This window comes from Microtus ochrogaster, unplaced genomic scaffold (genome assembly GCF_000317375.1).
Source record: "Microtus ochrogaster isolate Prairie Vole_2 unplaced genomic scaffold, MicOch1.0 UNK17, whole genome shotgun sequence".
NCBI lineage: Eukaryota > Metazoa > Chordata > Mammalia > Rodentia > Cricetidae > Microtus > Microtus ochrogaster.
The window spans coordinates 1,651,194-1,670,029 of record NW_004949115.1 but is presented as its reverse complement, the minus strand read 5'-3'; the positions used below and the strand labels follow the sequence as shown (position 1 = coordinate 1,670,029).

Sequence of the window (18,836 nt, the reverse complement as noted above, 5' to 3'; positions counted from 1 at the left end):
GTACTCACTCATAATTGGTTTCTAGCCATAAGTAAGGGTCACGGAGTCTACAATTGGCGAACCTAAAGAAGCTAAGTAAGAAGGTGAACCCAAAGAAAAACATATAGTTATCCTTTTGGCTATGAACCTTCACCTGGTGATGGATGGAGGTATCTATTTCTTGATGCCCCAATCCAGGAAGACTTGGGTTTGCTCTAGAAAGTGTGATTGCTATCAACACATATTGAAAGGGCTCCTGCCTGTGAAGCAGTCAGTATTTCTTAGGCCCTTCTGCATCTTCATTTCCTGTTTCACCCATCAGAACACCAGTGACCAGGGACTGATACTCCTCTCTTGTTTTGGACCACTCTTATCCTACTGAATGGTGATTGTCAGGGCAGGATACTGCTGTTTCTCGCAACTCTGACAGTTTTTCAAAGAGTCAACCATCTTTTAAAGTAATGCTTCCATCTAAAAGACTATCCAACTAAAAGTACTATCCAGCTAAAAGTACAAGTAAAAGCTCTTGTGTCCTGTTGCAATAAAATATTTTATACTATGTGTGTGTGTATAAGTGTGTGTATGTGTGTGTGTGTGTGTGTGTGTGTGTGTGTGTGTGTGCCTGCGCACATGTATGTGTGAATGTGATGAAATTAACCCCGTGCTTTGGAGACTGACCTTCAAGTTACAGTGTCTAACAATGTTGATGGGAGAGGGAGAAGGCAAGAAAGAAACAGAGACCAGGAGGAAGAGGGAAGGAGAAAGGGGGAGAATGAGGACGGGAGGGAGGGGAGAAGGGAGGAGACATGAGGAAAGAAAGAGACAGAATGGTTATGTATGTGCTTATGTAAGCCAGTGATTTTAGGGAGAGAGGGCCCAGCCAGTCAGTCCAGGAAAACGTGTGGCAAGAAAGTGGCCCACCTCCTAACTCTGGGACAATAGCTCCATCTTGTAAAGGGAAATTCTAAATAGTGTTCTTCTTCCCCACCCAAGGGATTTTTCTGCAAAGAAGAGAAAGACTTTGACAATTGGTGTAGCCTTGTTCAGAAGGTAAGGATGTATGGATTTAAAAAAAAGTGTAAACATGAAAGCCACTAAATCTGGCTCCGTTTAAAGATTACTTATACATAATAACAAAACCATTCTGACATAATTTGGTTGCAAGAGGAGGAAACTAAGATAACAAAGAACCTGTCGGTTGTGGAGAACTCTGAATAAGTTTGGGACAAGTGAAGAAAGTCAAGCCTGTGAGTGTATCAGCTAAGTGGGACATTCAGTGTTGAAGGTGAACGCTGCACCTCGCTAAGGCCATGTGGCACCAGAAACGTTCTGCTAACATTGGGCTGTTTTAACCTCAAACTGCAATTTCTTCCCTACTATGTTATGGATCACCAGTTAGGAGCACTGACTGCTCTTTCAAAGGTCCTGAGTTCAATTCCCAGCAACCACATGGTGGCTCACAACCATCTGTAATGAGATCTGGTGCCCACCTGAGGAAGAGACCTGGTCAGTCGTCCTCATCAACTTAGACCATGAAACCCAATATGGACAAGTTCAACAGAACTGACATATATGGGCTGCTCATGTATGCTTCAGCATTGCCAGGGCATAAATTTCAAAATTTCATTTTCGTGTTTGTAACTTTGAGATGGTTAAACAGACTGACATGTTTCTAGGTGTTTAGTGGTTCATTTATAATGCAGTATATACCATTGTGGTTTGGAGGACATTTTCTTCTACTAACTGGGTTATTTATTTAAGATACAGGCATGTGACCACTGAAAGGGATCAGAATTTGCAGAAGTCCATGATGAGTGATTCCTTTTGGCATATTGTGTAGAAGAGAATTATTGTATTGACTCACTAATCTCTGTTTCCCTCATTGCCAGTCTCTAACACATACGAATGAGATGTTATATGTTGATATGTGTTCACTGAATGAACTTAGGGAGATCATAGAAAATATTTTTTAAAGTGTCTGCTGGGGTACCAGACATGAATTTCTGTCTTCCAAAACCAAAGGATTGCAGGATCCCAGCGTGCTGTATACAAATGGAGGGAATCTTTCTTCACAGTGAACAAATGACTAACACTGAATGTCCCTAACTGAATCTGTGACCTCAGATAATAGCTTAGTGAAACAAAATGGAGATTTTACAAGAATTTATTTATTTGAGAGAAGTTATTGTGTATGGCCCAGGCTAGCCTGGAACTCAGTATGAAGCCTAGGCTGGCCTTAAGCTTGTGATACTTCTCCTTCAACTTCTGGTATACTTAGATTATAGATATGCGCCACTATGCCCAGTTCAAGAAAAATATGGTTTGTTATCACTGTTGCTGCAGTTCTGAGGACCGAACCCATGTCCGAAAGTGCTCTGTCACTGAGCTATATCCCCAGCCCAAGAGAATTAGTATTCCTTTCTAATGGGAAAAACAAGCAGTCTTATTGCTGTAGCTATGTAAATATTATTCACAAAGAAGACATGTAATGTGTTTTATATATACATATACATATATGTATATTCTTCAAAGTTTTATACACATGCGCGTGCAAACACATATCCAATGTACTTTGTTCACATTCTCTGCCATTATCCTCTCTTACCCTTCGCATCAAACTCTTTCTTCTCAACAAGTTCCCCTTCTGCCTTCACGTCTTTTTCTTTGTTGTTTGTAGCCATTATATTTACTTAGAGTTACCTGAATTACTTGAATAAGAACAACTTACCAGTGGCTTCCACTGAGGAATATGCCCCCACACATGCAATCAAGAGAGTTATTCTTTAAAGATCCATGCTTATTACGTTTACTTACCTGTCTTTGTAAGTATGCCCTGTGTACGCAGGTGCCAGTGGAGCCCAGAAGAGGGCACTGGATCCTCTGGAGCCTTAGGTACGGGTTGTAACCTGCCCATTGTGGGTGCTCAGTGCTAAATTTGGTTCTTCTGGAAGAGTAGAAAGTGCTCCTAACCACTGAGCAAAGTGTTCAGCTCCAAAGATTATTTCTCTAAAGGAAGCGTTTCCATTTCAGAATGTATCAATGCTATATTCATGCTTAAAGCCAGAATGACAATTTCATGATGACTGTATCATTTAAACCAAGACGAATTTGGACTAGATCCGAAGGCATGCAGTTGTGTACCAGAATTCTCCTGGGGCATATTTTGTTTTGATTAAATGACTTTTTTGATTATCTCCCCCCTACATTTGGGTGAACCTGTATACCTAGTGAATTCCCTGAGCCCCGTGACTGGATCAGTTCACACTGGGCTCCATTAGCTGTCTGCTCCAGTGTCCTTCTGGCCTTGTCAACCGGATCCAGCATTGATGCCTTCATTGAGGTCTTCAGATGATGCAAGTGCAGGATGAATGTGTTTGCTGGATGAATGTGTCCACCTGCCAGCTACTGGACTACTCTCAGGGTTCAGGCTCTTGAACTGGCAAGTAAACAGAAGTGTGGTGACTGCGACATTTACAGCTGTTCCTTTGTCTACCCAGGAAATTCTAAAGGAGAATTTGAGGATGTTTGAATTAGTTCAGAAGCATCCATCACATTGGCCTCCCTTTGTACCGCCAGCCAAGCCGGAAGTGACAACCACAGGTGCAGGTAAGCTGTTTCTGTAAGCTCTCGGCCAGCAGACCCATATGTTGCAACTGTCTGCCGAGATAAAAGCAATTGTGGCTCATACTGCTGATGAAAAAGTGAAATTTCTACTTGTCTAGCCTGATTCTTTTAATCTTTGAAGAAGCTGATGTTTGTTCATTTGAAAGACTGCTAACCAAAAGAACACAACACGCTGTAAAGGATTTGTCATTGCAATCTCAAGATGACTAGAATTTGTTTTTAGAATAGCGAATCCCAGACCTGGGAACTCAGAAAGTACCTTGAGGTTTGGGTTGGTAGTTGTGTGCCTGCAAACACTCAGAATGATGAGGCTGGAGGATCGTAAGTTCCAGGGAAGCTTAAGCTACATCCCAAGACCTGGTCTCAACAAATAAATAAAATGGCAGAAAGACAAAGAGGTGCCATAGTGAACCTTAACCAGACCACCGTGAGCAGCTCTGTATAAACAGGCCTGGTTGTTTCATGTCTTACAGAAAATGTCTAATTCTTTATAGTAGTCCTATTGTACATTTCCTCCAAACAAACCTTGCCTTATCAAACTGATTCAGGTAGGCAAAGTGGCAGTGGCTGGGTAGTATCTTGATTGAGAACATCAGCCCAGGTGTCAAGTGTTTCTACTTTCTCATCTTTGTGTTCCAACAGAATTCATAGACTCTACTGAGCACCTGGAGGACTTTGACCTGGAGGAAGATTTTGAGATTCTGAGTGTGTAAGATAGCGAGAACTCAATGTGAAGGTCTTCTGCCTTCCATCTGACTCCACAAGAACTTGTTACATAAAACTTTTTTGGTCAGCAAGTGCCTGATATGCCAACAGCATACAAACTCAATACCAATTATGACTGAGCCAATTATGATTTTTCAGAAATAAAAAATATCAGTGGCAACAACACTTCTCTGAAAAGAAAAAGTCATGGCGTCTAGAAGAAAGATTTGGAATCTGTTGCTTCCAGCTTGTCTTACATGGAGACAGCAAGTCTTCAGCAGCTGGAATGGGAGCATTTGGAAGACAGACAGCAGCTTCCATCTTATTGCAAGCACCAGCAGATGAAAGATGGTTATACTGTTCTTCTTCATCCTTTCAGGTGTGACCTCTTTGGGGATAAGTACTAAGAAGAAGCCTGTTTTCTTGCTCAAATAATAAAATAAGTAAACCAGGGAGAAATACTCTTGTTAAATTATTTGAATGTGTACTTCATGTAATTATAATTTTTACCAAAATATTTGTCAAAGAAAAGATGTCAAATGTACACCTCTTAATTGCCTTCCAGTTTGGAAGAACCTATTCAGTAGGCCACAGTTGCCAGCCTTACTGATGCTTTTGTTTGATATCACCATATCCTTAAGTCAAACCATGATCACTTGAATCAGAGGTGAGCAAATTTTTTCTTTAAAGGAGTAGGTAGACAATATTTTAGGCTTTGTAGGCCATGTGGCCTTTGTCGTAACTATTCTGTGCTGTAAAAACAGCCCTAGACAATATGCATGTGACTGAGCATGGCTGTAATCTAATAAAACTTGCTTTACAAAAGGAAGTGGAGGGCTGGCTACGGCCTTACCAGTCGCTCACTTAGTGTTCATTTTTGTTTGAAGGATGAAATAAATTGTTTGAATTATATTGTTTTGAATGATAACTGTATTTAGAAAGAATTATTCATATGGTGACATTTAATCTGTCCATTAAATACATGTCCAAGTCATTGAGGAACAACAGCTTTCTAAGTTTTGAAGCACAGACCCATCAGATTATTGTGTTGAACGTGTGTTGTGAAGGATGCTGTTCTCCACAGCATCTCTCTGTCTTCCTTCCGTTGCCTCTTTCAGTTTCACATGGGTCTGCATTTCATCTTCATCCTTTAAAGAGTTCCACAGGAGGCCAGCATCTGGCATCTTGAAACTAGCACTGACCAACCCATTTATTTCCTTAGGTTCCACCTTTTTCTTTTCCTTTTTTCCTTTTCCTTCCTTTTTTCTTTTTGCCAGTATGTTATGTATTCTATAGGTTAAAAATTCAAAAGATGCAAAATGGTATTCACTGAAATCTCTCCCTCCCACAGGTCAGTTTCCTTCCCTGAAAACTGCTGGGACATTCTTGTTTATCCTTCCCCAGGATTGCCTTATGCATATGTAAACACACACACATGTTTAACTTATATGCACTTGTAAGATGTGCATATTGCAGACATCCAGTTTAGATTTAGTTTTTCTGTATCTATTTGTGTATATGTGCCTGTGTGAGCATATGCACCTATGTGTGTGTGCACAGCTCGGCGAGCAGATGGAGGCTGGAGGAGGGGACCTCGGGTATCCTCTTCTATCATTCTCTCTGTAGTCTTTTCAGAGAGGATCTCTCCCTGAACCTGAAGCTCACATTTTCTTGGCTAGGATGGACGAAAGTAAGGTCCAGTCACCTTCCTGTCTCTGCTTCCCTTGAAGCTGGGCTTCAGATACACACAGAACTCCTGGCTTTTTTATGTGGGTGCTGTGATCCCGTCTCCAGTCCTCAGATTGTACAGTAGGCACTCTTTGCTGCTGAGCAGTCTCTCCAGTCACAAGATTTCATTTCGTTTTCATTCTTTCTTTTTTCCTTGCTTTTTTTAGAGCCAGGCTATTTCTGTGTAGAAGCCCTGGCTGTCCCGGAACTAGCTCTTGTAGACCAGGCTGGTCTTGAACTCACAGAGATCCTCCTGCCTCTGCCTCCCGAGTGCTGGGATTAAAGGTGTGCGCCACCAATGCGCAGCAAGATTTCATTTCTTGGACTTCAGTATTTCCCTACTTTTAATTTATCTGTAAATGATCCTGAGGCCACTGAAGAATAGAAAGTCCCTTCTTGAACTCTAGCATGTGATAAAGATAGAAGCACGTGTATGCTTATTGTAAAGTACGTTGTGGGCCTGTTAACCAGGGGAAAACTTTCTGCCCTTTGACTTAATCATTTTCCAATTTTCCCTGTTTCAATGTTTGGTTATAAAGTTGAGTGAGAGTAGATTTTAAAAGAGTCTCAAAGTCAACCATTCACATTTCATTAATTTTATTTGCTGTGTACAAAGCTAACACCATCCTTTACTTATGTAGGAGGTGATAATGACAATAGCTCAGATTATACTGGTTATGCTTTGCTTGTGTGGGCACAGTTTATATAGTACCCAAAGAAGTGCAATCACCCGGAAGGGAGTGCTTCGTGTCCACGGAACTGAGTGTGTTCTAGGCAACTGCTAATTAAAATAGATTGCTTCAAACAGCAGATAGTATGGGCAAAGTATACCTCATGGGCAACTCAGACTGTGCCTTGGGTCTGCTAACAGTGGTGTGTGCTGGATTTTTATGAGATTTTGGGGGAAAAAAACTTGTAAATAGTTTAAAAGGCTACCTGTGAAAGAGTAGTTGGATGGCCGGCCATTTTCATTGGAAAGTCTTGAACAGCCTCAGAATGCAAGGAGCCAACTCACTGCAGCCTCAGTTTGCCACCCTGCATAGATCTGGGTGGCATTTGGAGTAATCAGGGATTTCTGAGAAATGGGGACATGAGATTTACCTTTTTGTTCCTGGAGTTAAAAGCAAAACTGACAGTTCCATATCTATTCATCCCTCTGCCCTAAGCCAAGAAGAAAGAGAAGTGGTTCTCATTTCCTACTGAGAACTTGGTCACGTTTACTGCATCCTTTGTTCTACTTTGGACCAGATCAAGTTGTCCATCTCTTTGGCTGTGGAGAGATCCAGTCAGGAGACAGTGGTTTGTCTAGGACCAAATGCTGGTATTTCAGCTTTTCCTAGTCAAGACGGGGCATGGAATTAACAAACTCTAGAAGGAATCACAGCTCAGTTCTGCCTATAGGCTGGCTCCTCATCTCAATCCTACTGGCTACCTAGATTCAGCAGGCTGCCTTAAGTAGGCAGGGCTAGCCCTAGGCAGACCTGAGCTGTCCGTAATGTTCAGCCAGAGCCATACTTTTAGGGTGGAAAGCCTGAGTTCTAGTTTAAGTCAAATAATGTGTGGTGACATCTCATCATATAGAAATAACTTAGCTGTGATAAAGAGCTTCCTGGTCAAGGCAGTGAGAACTCTAGCAGTCTTCGAAAATGGCGGTCCAGCACATCTTTCTGAGGTAACCATGGATAATCACACACATGTCCAAATGGAACATTAGCACCAGATTGATGAACCTAGAGCTGCGAATCCTAGCACAGTGGGCTCATCTGTTGGGCCTGAGGGTTGGGATGCCCAGTGTCCAGTAGTCCAGTCCAAATGAGACTCTCATGTACAACTTGACAGGCAAATGGGTTCAGGCCTTCCTTTCTCAGACAGCCCAGATTTGTGAGGTGACTTGTGAGGGGGTAGGGAGGGCAGGGGCCGTATGACGGACAACACCCTACAGGTGTTTCATGCACACCTGGCAGCGGCTCACCCTGGTGTGGAGCTGCCCGGTTTTCAGTGTTTCCGAAACAGGCTCTTCCCGGAACTGCCGTCTCTCCTCCACTGCGGTTAGCCAGTAACTGTACTTGTTGGCAAAGTAGTGGCAGGTGCCACGGGCACCGCTGCACTCAATGAAAGGAGTGGCCCGGAAGTCCTCAAGGCAGGAGCCAGGGGAGACGAGGGACTGGCCTCCGCCCTCAGCCCCGGCAGCCGTGTGCTGAAACAGAAGGGAGGGGACCGTGGGGGCGATGCCAGAACTCAGAGTGGACGAGCCCCACGTCCTGTTCTTAAAGAACTGCATATGTGCTGCATCTCAGAAGTCTGGACCCTGAAATCACTCAGCTTCTAAGCGGCATGTTGAACCTGGGCTTTGGGAGCAGGTACTGGCCATCCCCCCTGAGGGAGCTGTGGGATGAGCCGCCTGCTCCTGGCTCCTTTGTACCCTCCTAACCATGCTGCGTAGCCAGTGATCACCTTTCACCCAGTGTTTTCCCATCTGTTCCCATCACACAGGCTTCCCAGCTATGTGAGATTTGCTTTCCTTGACTCCCGTGTTTCACAGATATGTGTAATTTGACAATTTTTATTAAATTATAGTTATTTATTTAATGTGCAGGTTGGTTCTGGAATCAAACTTTGGCTTAGTGACAAGTTCAGATTATAATGTGTTATATTCTTCCTTTGATAGTGACAAAATGGAAGAACACACAGAGTAAGGCCTTGGCTTGCAACTCATCCATGTTCTCAGTCCAGAACACCAGGTTCAAATTGCTCTCCTTCCCCCACAACCACAAGGGGTTGGAATTCCCATCTTCATCTCTCTTTATGTTGAATTCTAAGTGTCCCTGGAGCCTGAGATCCATGGGAAAGCCTGCCCTGAGCGCTTCTCTCCCACCATCTACCTCTGTTTTCACTCGGGGACAGAATGGTTCAAGGCCTTACCATGAGGAAGGAGTAACCGATCCAGAGGCTGCGCCAGCCCAAAGGGCACTGTGGGATGGTGATGTCTTGGCTGTGCACAGCAATGGCTTGCGAGGGTGCCTCACAAACAGAGCAGCGGCTGATGTACTGGGGAATCTGGCTCTGACCCACAGGCATCATGGGAATGGGGGCAGTCGTGGAGAGCCAGTAGGACTTATCATTGCGTCTGGCATAGTGGCACACTTCATTGATGTTGCAATAGATGAATGGCATGGTGCTGAATCGGGGCAGGCAGGAGCCAGCAAACCCTGGGAAGAGAAGATGGGCAAGGATCGGCTAAGTGGTGGCCAAAGGGCAGGGGCACAAGGCCCGAGTAGCTGACGATGTGACTTTCCACCTAAATGCTTTCCCAGAGCACGACAGCTCTTTCCAACAGTCGGGTGACTCCAGTCTGTACTGGAGCCTGAGGATCAAATCATTTCATAAATATACCAGGGGAGTTGAATAATGACGAGAATCTCTTGATAAAGTGAATAATCACTCTCTAATTAATTTGCTTTGTCAAACCAATATTTAATAGATGGAATTCACATATAAGAGTTAGCCCACCTGCTGCTAATGCAATTAATCCCGGAGTAATCACCTAATCACTGCTGCTCTGCGGGGCACGCTACTATTGTTATAACTAATCACTGATACTTAATGGAGGCTTAAATACATTTTACATTATTTGATTCATGAATTCCTTAAACCACTCTATGTGACACGTACTAGAAATAGTTCAGCCCCATTAAGGGAGGATAAAAGCTTGGAGAGGTTGGATAATTTAGCTAGGGTATGTAGCTTTGAAGTGGTAGGACTTTGAGTCAAATTCCTTTTGACCCCAGAGCTGGTGCTTGTGGCTGACTTCACAACCCCAGGTCTAAAGGGCTGGGAAACATAAGAGGTCAGTTCTTGCAGGGACAGGTAACAAGGACTGTATGTCAGAGCCAGTACTTACCCAGGTCCTGGTTATGGGCTTTCTCCTGCCCCTCCACGAACAGTAAGCTGTAACCCACCCACAGCCGGCTCATCCCGATGGGGCATAGCGGCACCTGTTCTGACTGACTGTGTTTGACCAGTGTGTAGCCCACTTGCACACTGTGCCCTGGCATTCCAGGCCTCCCAAAGGGACCCTGCTGCCCTGGAGCGCCTGAGAAGAAAAGAACATACAAGTAAGTATGGCACAGATGACAGTGACCCTAGCCACTCTTGGTCCTAAACATTGTATAAGGCACATCATATATATGTACCAAGCCACATGATCCTGGTGTTCCCAGGAGCTGGCACTATTATCAGCCCACTCTTCAGATGGGGAAACTGAGCCCTGAGCTGCCATAGGTACAAGATCAGCAAGCTAGGACACCAACTCACGTGTGTCCAGATACACAGTTCCTGTTTTAAAGAGTACACCATTGTCCCTTTCTAGCCACTTGGCCTTGGATTCTAAGAGTGAGTCTAGTGGAAACCTCCTGAACAGCCTGAAGTCTCTCGCAGGACATAACTAGCTGCCGAATCAGAAGCATTATAAATAACATTAGCTTTAGAAGGATAAAGCTTCATTCCCCTCTCTTGGCCATGAACTGCAATGTTTTGCTACTGAGCCTCAGAAGTATTCTCTACCAAGGACAACAAATTGTTTGTCCTTGGTAGAAAAGATAAGTAGTAAAACAATGGGCAGACAGAACTCATCTCCAACAGTACTACTTGATCTACCTCTCCACCCATGTCAGAGGAAGACAAAAAGACATGAAAAGCAAAGCCAGGAAGATCAGGAGTTTGAAGCGAGCCCGGGTTACATAATGAGTTTGAGGGCAAACAGGGCTATGCAGCAAGACACTGGTCCATAACAAAGCTGGAGAAGCCAGGCAAGGATCTGACGAAGATTTGCAAGAGTTTGTTGCCTTCCTGAGTGCTTCAGGACTTCCTTTCATAGACTGGAGGCTGTGCACTGTGCAGGGTAGAAGGGCAATGCGGTGCTCCGGATAAAAAATGGCCCCCATAGGCTTATACTGTTGACTGCCTAGTCACCAGGGAGAGGTACTATTTGAGGAAGATGAGGAGGTGTGGCATGGTTGCAGAAACCTCCTGAGGGTGAGTTTCAAAAGCTTAAACCCAGCTGAGGGTTTCTCTCTCTCTCTCTCTCTCTCTCTCTCTCTCATCAGGGTATAGCTCTCAGCTGCTGCTCCAGTTCTTACCCTCCCGCTACCATGCTCAGTCCATGACTATAATGAACTAACTCTCTGAAACAGTAAGCAAGCCCCCAGTTAAATGCTTTCTTTTGTAACCGTTGCCTTGGTCATGGCATCTCTGCACAGCAAGAGAACATCAAGGTAGACAAGAACTCAGCCTGCAAGCCCCCTCACAATGGCAAATTCGCCACAGGATTGACTAGGTCTCCAAGTTTTGTTCACCTGACCTTCAAATCCTGGAGGTCCTTGTAGTCCGGGGAGACCAGGATCACCTAGGATTCCAGGTGAGCCTGGAAGCCCACTGGGTCCATCCTTGCCAGGAATGCCAGGTAGACCTTTAGAACCTGTAGGAGAGAAAAATGCACAAGGCAGGGGGAGGCTCAATGTGGAAGTCTAGAGTCTTTCTCCTAAGATTCATGTGAAGTCCAAGAGAGAGAGATAACTCACCCCTGTTGGAGCAAAGCTAGGACTTAGAAGCCAGGTCTCCTGTCCCCAGCCCTGTGCTTTCTCCACTATTGTGTGCTCTCCTTTGTCACTCAACACATCTCTATCTCCAAACAGAACATTAGAGATGGCAAGCTATCCAGGGGAGAGACTCCCATGTTCTCTGAAGACTGTTCTACTGGAAACTTCACCTCAGTCCCTGGCATCCATATACCCAAAGAGTCTGGAATGTTCTGATGGAAGTTCCACCCCAAACACCCTCCCCCTTTCTCCCCAAACCCTGCCACATCTCAGAAAGCTCACCAAATGATGACCCCTCCCCCAGAGATGCTCAAGACCAGTTCCACGAGGTATTTAAAGTGCCCCTCAAAAAACAGACTGTAGTTTTTCAATCTCTCTTCCCTGGCTCCTCTCTGAGAGGCTGGAAAATCATCCAGGAGCATTTTATCCATTAACCCTGGACTTTTTCTAATTCCATTTGATTTGGTCTGATTTGAATTACTGCATCAGCAGAGAAGCTTATCAGGGTGCAGGAACTTTTCAAAGCCCCATTGGCTTTCTGGATTTTCCCTTCCCTGGCATGGAGTGTGAGAGTCTTGTGAAGTAGCAAGAGAAAGCTTGATGAAGGTGCCTTCTCCTAACTGGGTCAGGGCCTAGAGAGATGGCTCAGAGGTTAAGAGCACTGGCTGTTCTTCCAGAGGTCCTGAGTTCAATTCCCAGCAACCACATGGTGGCTCACAACCATCTGTAATGACATCTGATGCTCTCTTCTGGCCTGCAGGTACATATGCAGGAAGAACACTGTACACATTAAATAAATAAATCTTAAAAAGAAAACGGAACTAGGTCGAGCCACAGTATCTTCAGCTTCTTAACCAAGGCTTTTCAGCTCCCCAGGAGTCCCCCTTTTCTAGTGTCATTCTTACCTTGTGGACCCACAGAGCCTTGAGGCCCAGGGTCTCCTGTGAGGCCAGGGATACCGTCAATGCCTGGAAGACCCAAAAGTCCTGGAGGAGCCTGAATAGCTTCGGAAATTGGTGTGTGTCCTGGCACACCCTGGGGGCCTGGAAAGCCTGAAGGCAGGTGGGGAAATAGCGGTGTCAGGCTGGGAGCAGAGGAGGGGCACGGATGTCCCTCCCTCTGTCTGCCTCCAGGACAGACCACATAACCCTTGATGACTCTTCTTAGTGGCTTGGTGGGTCCCTGTGGGCAAGGTAGGGAGCAAGTCATACCCAGGTTGACTCCCCATAGCTCAGTATGGAATCTACTAGGTGGAAGGCACTTAGGAAATGTCTGCTAGAAATATAGTAGACTGAGACTTGGCTCAGGAATAGAGCAGTTACTAACTTATACACTGGTCATAATGCAGCACCAAAGATGCTGTAGAGATGTATCCAACCCAAAGGTGCAGTTGGCATCCCAGCCTAAGAGCCCCACCCAAGTCAATTACTTTACAAGTAGAATAAGTTGTTCACTGATTCATTAAGCAGGTATTTCTTAGGTGTTGACTATCTGCCAAGGTCCTGGGAGGTATGAGATTAGAGCAGTGAGGGACAGATTGTGGCTCAGTGATGAAGACAAACAATGTACAATTTTTCATCATGCAAATTTTAAGGACTGTGAAGGAAGTAAATAGTGCAGATACAATGGGAGGGAACATGGGGTGGCATGGGTAGAGGGGTCTTCTTTAGAGTCGCCAACGGATGCTCATAACCAGAGACTGTTAAGCTGAAACTGTTGAAACATCAGAAGTATCAGAAGGAGCTAGACATTTAAGAAGCGAAGGGCAAGAGAGCATCAGGAAACATGTACAGTATTGATGCGAATGTAAACTAGTGTGGGCACCATGGAGATCAATATTGGAGCTCCTCAAAGAACTAGAACTAGAAGTACCCTATGATCCAGCTACACCGTTCCCAGTAATATACCCACAGGACTCCCAAGGCAGCATACCACTGAGATACCTGCACATCCAGGTTTCTCCCTGTAGTGTTCACAATAGCTTAGGTTTGGGACCAGTCTAAGCATCCACTACCAGATGGATGGACGAAGGAAATATGGCACATACACACGAAGGAATGTTCTTCGGTCATAACGAAAGGAGAAGTGTGCCGTATACAAGCAAACGGACACAACTGGAGAGCAGCATGCTATGTGAGATACGGAGAGACATACATACATACACATGACATGAACAGAGGAGGGACTAATGAGGGAGAAGGGGACTAGTAGGAAGGAGAGAAGGGGGCAACAAGAAGGTCACTGGGAGAATAGTGGAGAGGCCAATGAACAATAAAGGGGACAGGCTGGCATGAAGGGAGTTGCCACACAAGATTTTATGGGTTATAGTTAGTTCATTTTAATGCCGTGAATAGAACGATTTGTTTTTTATTGGCAACAGTATGTGAGAAAATGATTGTTGCTGGGAGGAGGCGTGCTACATGAGAAATGCTGATGGCTTGGACCTCCAGGTAGCTGCAGTGCTGGTGTAAAGGGAGCAGGTATTAAGGCATTGTTAGGGGATCTAGCCCTCAGGGACTTCTGATGGGCTGAATGCCTAGGTAGGATTGAGGACAGAGAGAAGGCTGCTTTTCTGAACTGTGAAAATGAGGGTAGGGGTCTAGAAGCCACGCAGAAGTACTCCGTGGGGGGGGGGTGTCAGTGGCAGAACCCATGGCAGCTAAGCAATAAGGCCCTTCAGTCCTAGGAGCAGTTGGGGACAGAGGCATCTCCAAAGTAGAGAAACTCCCTTCTGGGTTGGAGAACACGATCCCCATTTGCTTTTGTGGTGTGGCTGGACAGCTTGGCTTCTAAAAGAACCTCAGCCTCATGCCTCACCCCTTCCCTCCACAGCTCGGGCTTGGCCCAGACTCACCTCTTGGCCCTGCCTTCCCCTTCATCCCAGGAAATCCTGGGTCTCCTGGTGGCCCAACCTTGCCAGGAGTCCCCATGAGGCCAGGCTCTCCTTTCATGCCTGGCAAGGCCCAAAGGAAAACAGGTCAGGTGTTGACATGGTGACGAGGGAGACCAGACAGCAAAAAACCCTTCCACGGGTTGTACTTGGGGACCACCGTACTATACAGTGGTGATTGATGGGTCTTACAGTGGGTGGAACAGACCTACCTTTCAGCCCTAGGTCTCCAGAGAGGCCAGAGGAACCTGGAAGTCCTTGTTTTCCCTTGAGCCCTTGAAGGCCTGGAATTCCAGGGAAGCCAGCCTCTCCAGTGTCACCTTGGTCTGAGGATGGGCCAGGGGGACCTGGAGGTCCTGGAAGGCCTGGGCGGCCTAGGGATAAGATTGGAAAAGAAATGAAGTGTAGGAAGATGGGAAGCTGTTGAAAGCCTAGGTGCTTAGGTAGCCAAAGCCCATTCATAGTTGAGGGTTTTTGGTTTTTTGCTGTCTATGGAGTCCCCACGCCCTGGCTTTCTGAAACACTTCAGCAAAATGCAGCCAGTTCTAGTCCCTCAGATCTTGGAGGAAGAGAATAAGTTGCGGCCCAGCAGATCCACACATGCTCAGCATCAGGGAAAGGGCTGCATTATATAAAGCATATATGCAAACATCCAAGTCGGGTGGCCAGTTCTATTTAGGGCTACTTGTTTTTACCTCGTTCTCCATCTAGGCCTGGCTGCCCGGGGTCACCAGGCTGTCCTGCTATGACTGAGGGCAAGGAGATGCCTGGGGCTCCAGGGGGACCAGCAGGACCTTGGAGACCTGGGAAACCTACAAAGAATAAATAAAATGGGGCTTGGTGGGCTTCCCATGTTCAGGAGAGGGTAGGGGGAACTCAGAAAATGGAAGCTATTAAGGTAGCTGCAAGACCAGCGGACACCAGCAGAGGGCTCTTCTCTCTTCAGCCGACGTTTCCAGCGAGCAGACAGCCGTAAATAAGAAGGGCTCTTCCTTTCCAGCTGGAGCTTCATTTAATCTGAACAGAGCTGTGGAAATTTCTAGCTCCCCGATTTCACTGGTGATGGAAGTATTTTAGGCTGCTTTTTCTCCAAATCATAAACAAAAGAAGGCATGGCCAAGCAGCTGGATTTTACGTTTCCCAAGTGTTATTAAACACACCGGTCCATCGAACAAATTTTCCCAACAGCTGTCTGATGCTGCCAAAGAGTTATAGCTACTGTATGACCCAACCCAGACCATCCGGAACGGAGGCAGCAAGAGTACTATGGATGGATCCCCTTGTCTGTGTATCCTTGGTTTCTGGGCTATCTCCTGGCACTTCTAGGCAAATGAATCAAAAAAAAAAATCCCCCAAAACAAACAAACAAAAAACCAAACCAAACCAAAATAAAACAAAAAGCCCAAAAAACAAAAACAAAAAAACCCCCATCTTTTATAGGTGTCATAGTAGTGGAATGACCGCTTAGGAGCCTGTTGAACACACGTCTCTGTAACAGGTGTCTGTTCCCCTTTGGTCAAAGTGAATAGTTATGTAATAGAGCATTTACAAAATACTCTGCTTAGCCGGGCGGTGGTGGCGCACACCTTTAATCCTAGCACTCGGGAGGCAGAGGCAGGTGGATCTCTGTGAGTTCGGGACCAGCCTGGTCTACAAGAGCTAGTTCCAGGACAGGTTCCAAAGCTACGGAGAAACCGTGTCTCGAAAAAAAAAAAACCAAAACAAAACCAAAAATGAACAAAAAACAAAAACAAAAAACCCAAAATCCTCTGCTCAGACTCCCATACTACTTTACATGTTTTTGACTTGTGGAATGATTTCTACCATAAGTTAAAAAACAAAAACTTTCATCAGATGACAACATATTTATTTAATACATGTGAAATACACATATGGCAGTGTTGTTGGGGAAAGATCCAAACTATCGACACATGTGGGGAAGTTCCTGCTGCCCAGTACGCATGGAACAGATGTGTTAATTGGCACAGGCTAATGGAGAGTCAACTAAGAAAGTTCAGTGTGTCTGCTCGATGAAATCTGTTGGTTGAGATTCTCTTTGCGTGTGTGAGAGAAGAAAAATCCAAAAATATTAGCACTCATTTTCCTATCATATATCTACCTTTAAAAGAAACTGGTAAGTTCATGTAAAAACTTGTAAAGAGAGATGGTAGTCTAGCCGAAGCAGGTCTTTAAAAATAGCTCATTAATGTACTGAATCACAAAGAAAACTGGAGATGAGAAGGTTGATTTAGGGAACAGGCTTTGGTTAATTTTAGGTCCTGGACAAGGGGAAAACACACGAGTAAGCACAAGAAAATTACAAGTTGCTACTGGTACATTGTCAACTGTGTCAGGATGACTCTCTGAAGTACTTCTCGTTTTAATTAAGGATCTGAAAAGAAAGATATAGTGCATGCTTTTTTTCCGGGAAAGAGAGCTTTAGATGTGCATTTTATATCAGCCAAAATTATGCAGAGACGACAAGGAAAATACCATAAAACCACATGTAAATGAAATAAGCGCAAGCAGCCCACAGATTCTGAGTCCCCATGTCAGTTTTGTGAAGACTTGCCTGTTCTTTACCTGCTTTTTGACTTTACAGTTGTACTAAGATGTCATCAAATGCTAAATAAATATACTACTGCCCTAAAGTAGTGCCCAAATCTCATATTGGTAACAAGTTACCATTATTGTGTGTGCTCAGGGTGGTGTGCAACAGGGCATGAGTGGCTCAGAGGACAGCTCTGTGGAGTTGGGTCTTTCTGTCAGTCTTAACTTTGGTTCCCGGGCTGAAACGCGGTTGTCAGGCTTGTAACTTAGGTGCCTTTACCCACTGAGCCATCTTTGTAAGCCCTCGTATGTATTTTTTATGAAAACTATAATGTTCTAAATGAGGAGCTGCAAGTGTAAGATGACTGTTTTGCTAACTGATTACAAAGCCAAAGCCTGAGAAACTCTAAATACATAAGTGTAGGCTCGAAGGATTCAGGTGCAAGTATGACAACAACAGTGTAATTGCGAATCATTTAGCTAAAGGTACTGTGAGCCCAGGGAATGGAGTGTTCTTGGGCTGAGTCTGTTTTACTTCCATGAGCAAATGACAGACAGTTTTGTCTGTGGGTACAATACATGCGTTATTCTTTTTAAACAAATTGGTTCAATAAAGAATAATCCAGGTATGATGAACACATCTGCCCTCCATTGGCACACTAAAGGAAAGCGAAGATGGAATCATCTCGCTAATTATCTGTGTAGCCCCCACAGATTTCCCCCTCCTCTCAGAGACAACCATTCCCGAATTCTGTGTTCACATCCTTCCTTTTCATCATAATTTGTTCATGAATATTTGTATCCCTAAACAGTATGTTGGTTGTTTCGCTTATTTTTGAACATCTAATGACAGAAGCACACCAAACGTATTCCTTTGTGGCGTGCCGCTACTCATAATTATGTTCCTAGAATATATCCATCTTGATGTGTGATGTTTTCTGCAATTGTAATTAGGATTTCATGTCAGCTAAAGTAAATGAATAATTTGATAACCAGAAATTCACAGTCAAGATTTACAAACAGAAGAAGAAATGCCATATGCTTCCCTCCAGTCCCATCTTCTCTATGTCCTGGGGAAAAAAGCCACAATAGCTCTGCAGGCTCAAACCCTGCTTTGAGCCCTTCCCCTGGAGAAACTCCTGACTTCCCCAGAAGGACAAATTTGTCCTGACCAATGGAAAGATTAAACACAGAAACAACAGCTGCCCCAATTCCAAGGGTAGCAGGAAATGCATTAATATGTGAATCTAGTGGAAAGTGTGGTGAGATCTAAGGTCCCAAATATACTGCAGATATCACTTCCCAAGTAGCATGTAATAGCATAGTGTCCAGGGGTTTTCGGGGCATCTGCAGGACACTGACATAGGTTCTTGGACACACATTGCCCTACTGTTGCTAGAATCCTCAGAAAAAAACCCTGTGAGACAGTTCTGTTGTTATATCCATTTCACAGAAAGGCATGTAACGTCATTGCTCAGGATCATACCGCTTAGTGAAAGGGAGAACTGAAATTTGAACCTAACAGGCATCCTCTAAGTCATGAGGCTATACTGCATTCATTTCCTGCTTCCCTTAAGCGGGAGTCAGTATGGGTTTCCAGAACACGGCTGAGGAAACTGAAGAATGGAAATTTGCTGTTACTTTCTGAGAGGGACACACAGAAAGCAGTGTGGGGAGCTGAGATCAGGGTGGAAGTTGGTTTATGAAAACTATAACTGAAGGCTGGGAAGTGGTGGTGCACGCATGCTTTTAGTCCTAGCCCT

The 18,836-nt window shown here is 44.8% G+C and overlaps 2 protein-coding genes across 3 annotated transcripts in view; one reads left to right on the top strand and one right to left on the bottom strand.

The window, feature by feature from the left end:
* The window catches only part of Atg4a (autophagy related 4A cysteine peptidase), a 54,981-nt gene extending 49,712 nt beyond the window's left edge, over nt 1–5,269 (top strand). For both annotated transcript variants that reach the window (XM_005367341.3, XM_013353849.2), the window contains exons 11-13: nt 973–1,029; nt 3,477–3,585; nt 4,246–5,269. In XM_005367341.3, the coding sequence (XP_005367398.1) occupies nt 973–1,029; nt 3,477–3,585; nt 4,246–4,316 (237 nt within the window). In that variant the 3' untranslated portion in view covers nt 4,317–5,269. The remainder of the gene's footprint in view (nt 1–972; nt 1,030–3,476; nt 3,586–4,245) is intronic.
* Nucleotides 5,270–6,624: 1,355 nt separating this feature from the next.
* The window catches only part of Col4a6 (collagen type IV alpha 6 chain), a 329,947-nt gene continuing 317,735 nt past the window's right edge, over nt 6,625–18,836 (bottom strand). The window contains exons 38-45 of the mRNA XM_005367340.2: nt 15,219–15,335; nt 14,736–14,897; nt 14,488–14,586; nt 12,539–12,685; nt 11,396–11,512; nt 9,938–10,129; nt 8,959–9,245; nt 6,625–8,233 (exon numbers count right to left, since the gene is read on the bottom strand). Coding sequence (XP_005367397.1) covers nt 7,973–8,233; nt 8,959–9,245; nt 9,938–10,129; nt 11,396–11,512; nt 12,539–12,685; nt 14,488–14,586; nt 14,736–14,897; nt 15,219–15,335 — 1,382 coding nt within the window. The 3' untranslated portion in view covers nt 6,625–7,972. The remainder of the gene's footprint in view (nt 8,234–8,958; nt 9,246–9,937; nt 10,130–11,395; nt 11,513–12,538; nt 12,686–14,487; nt 14,587–14,735; nt 14,898–15,218; nt 15,336–18,836) is intronic.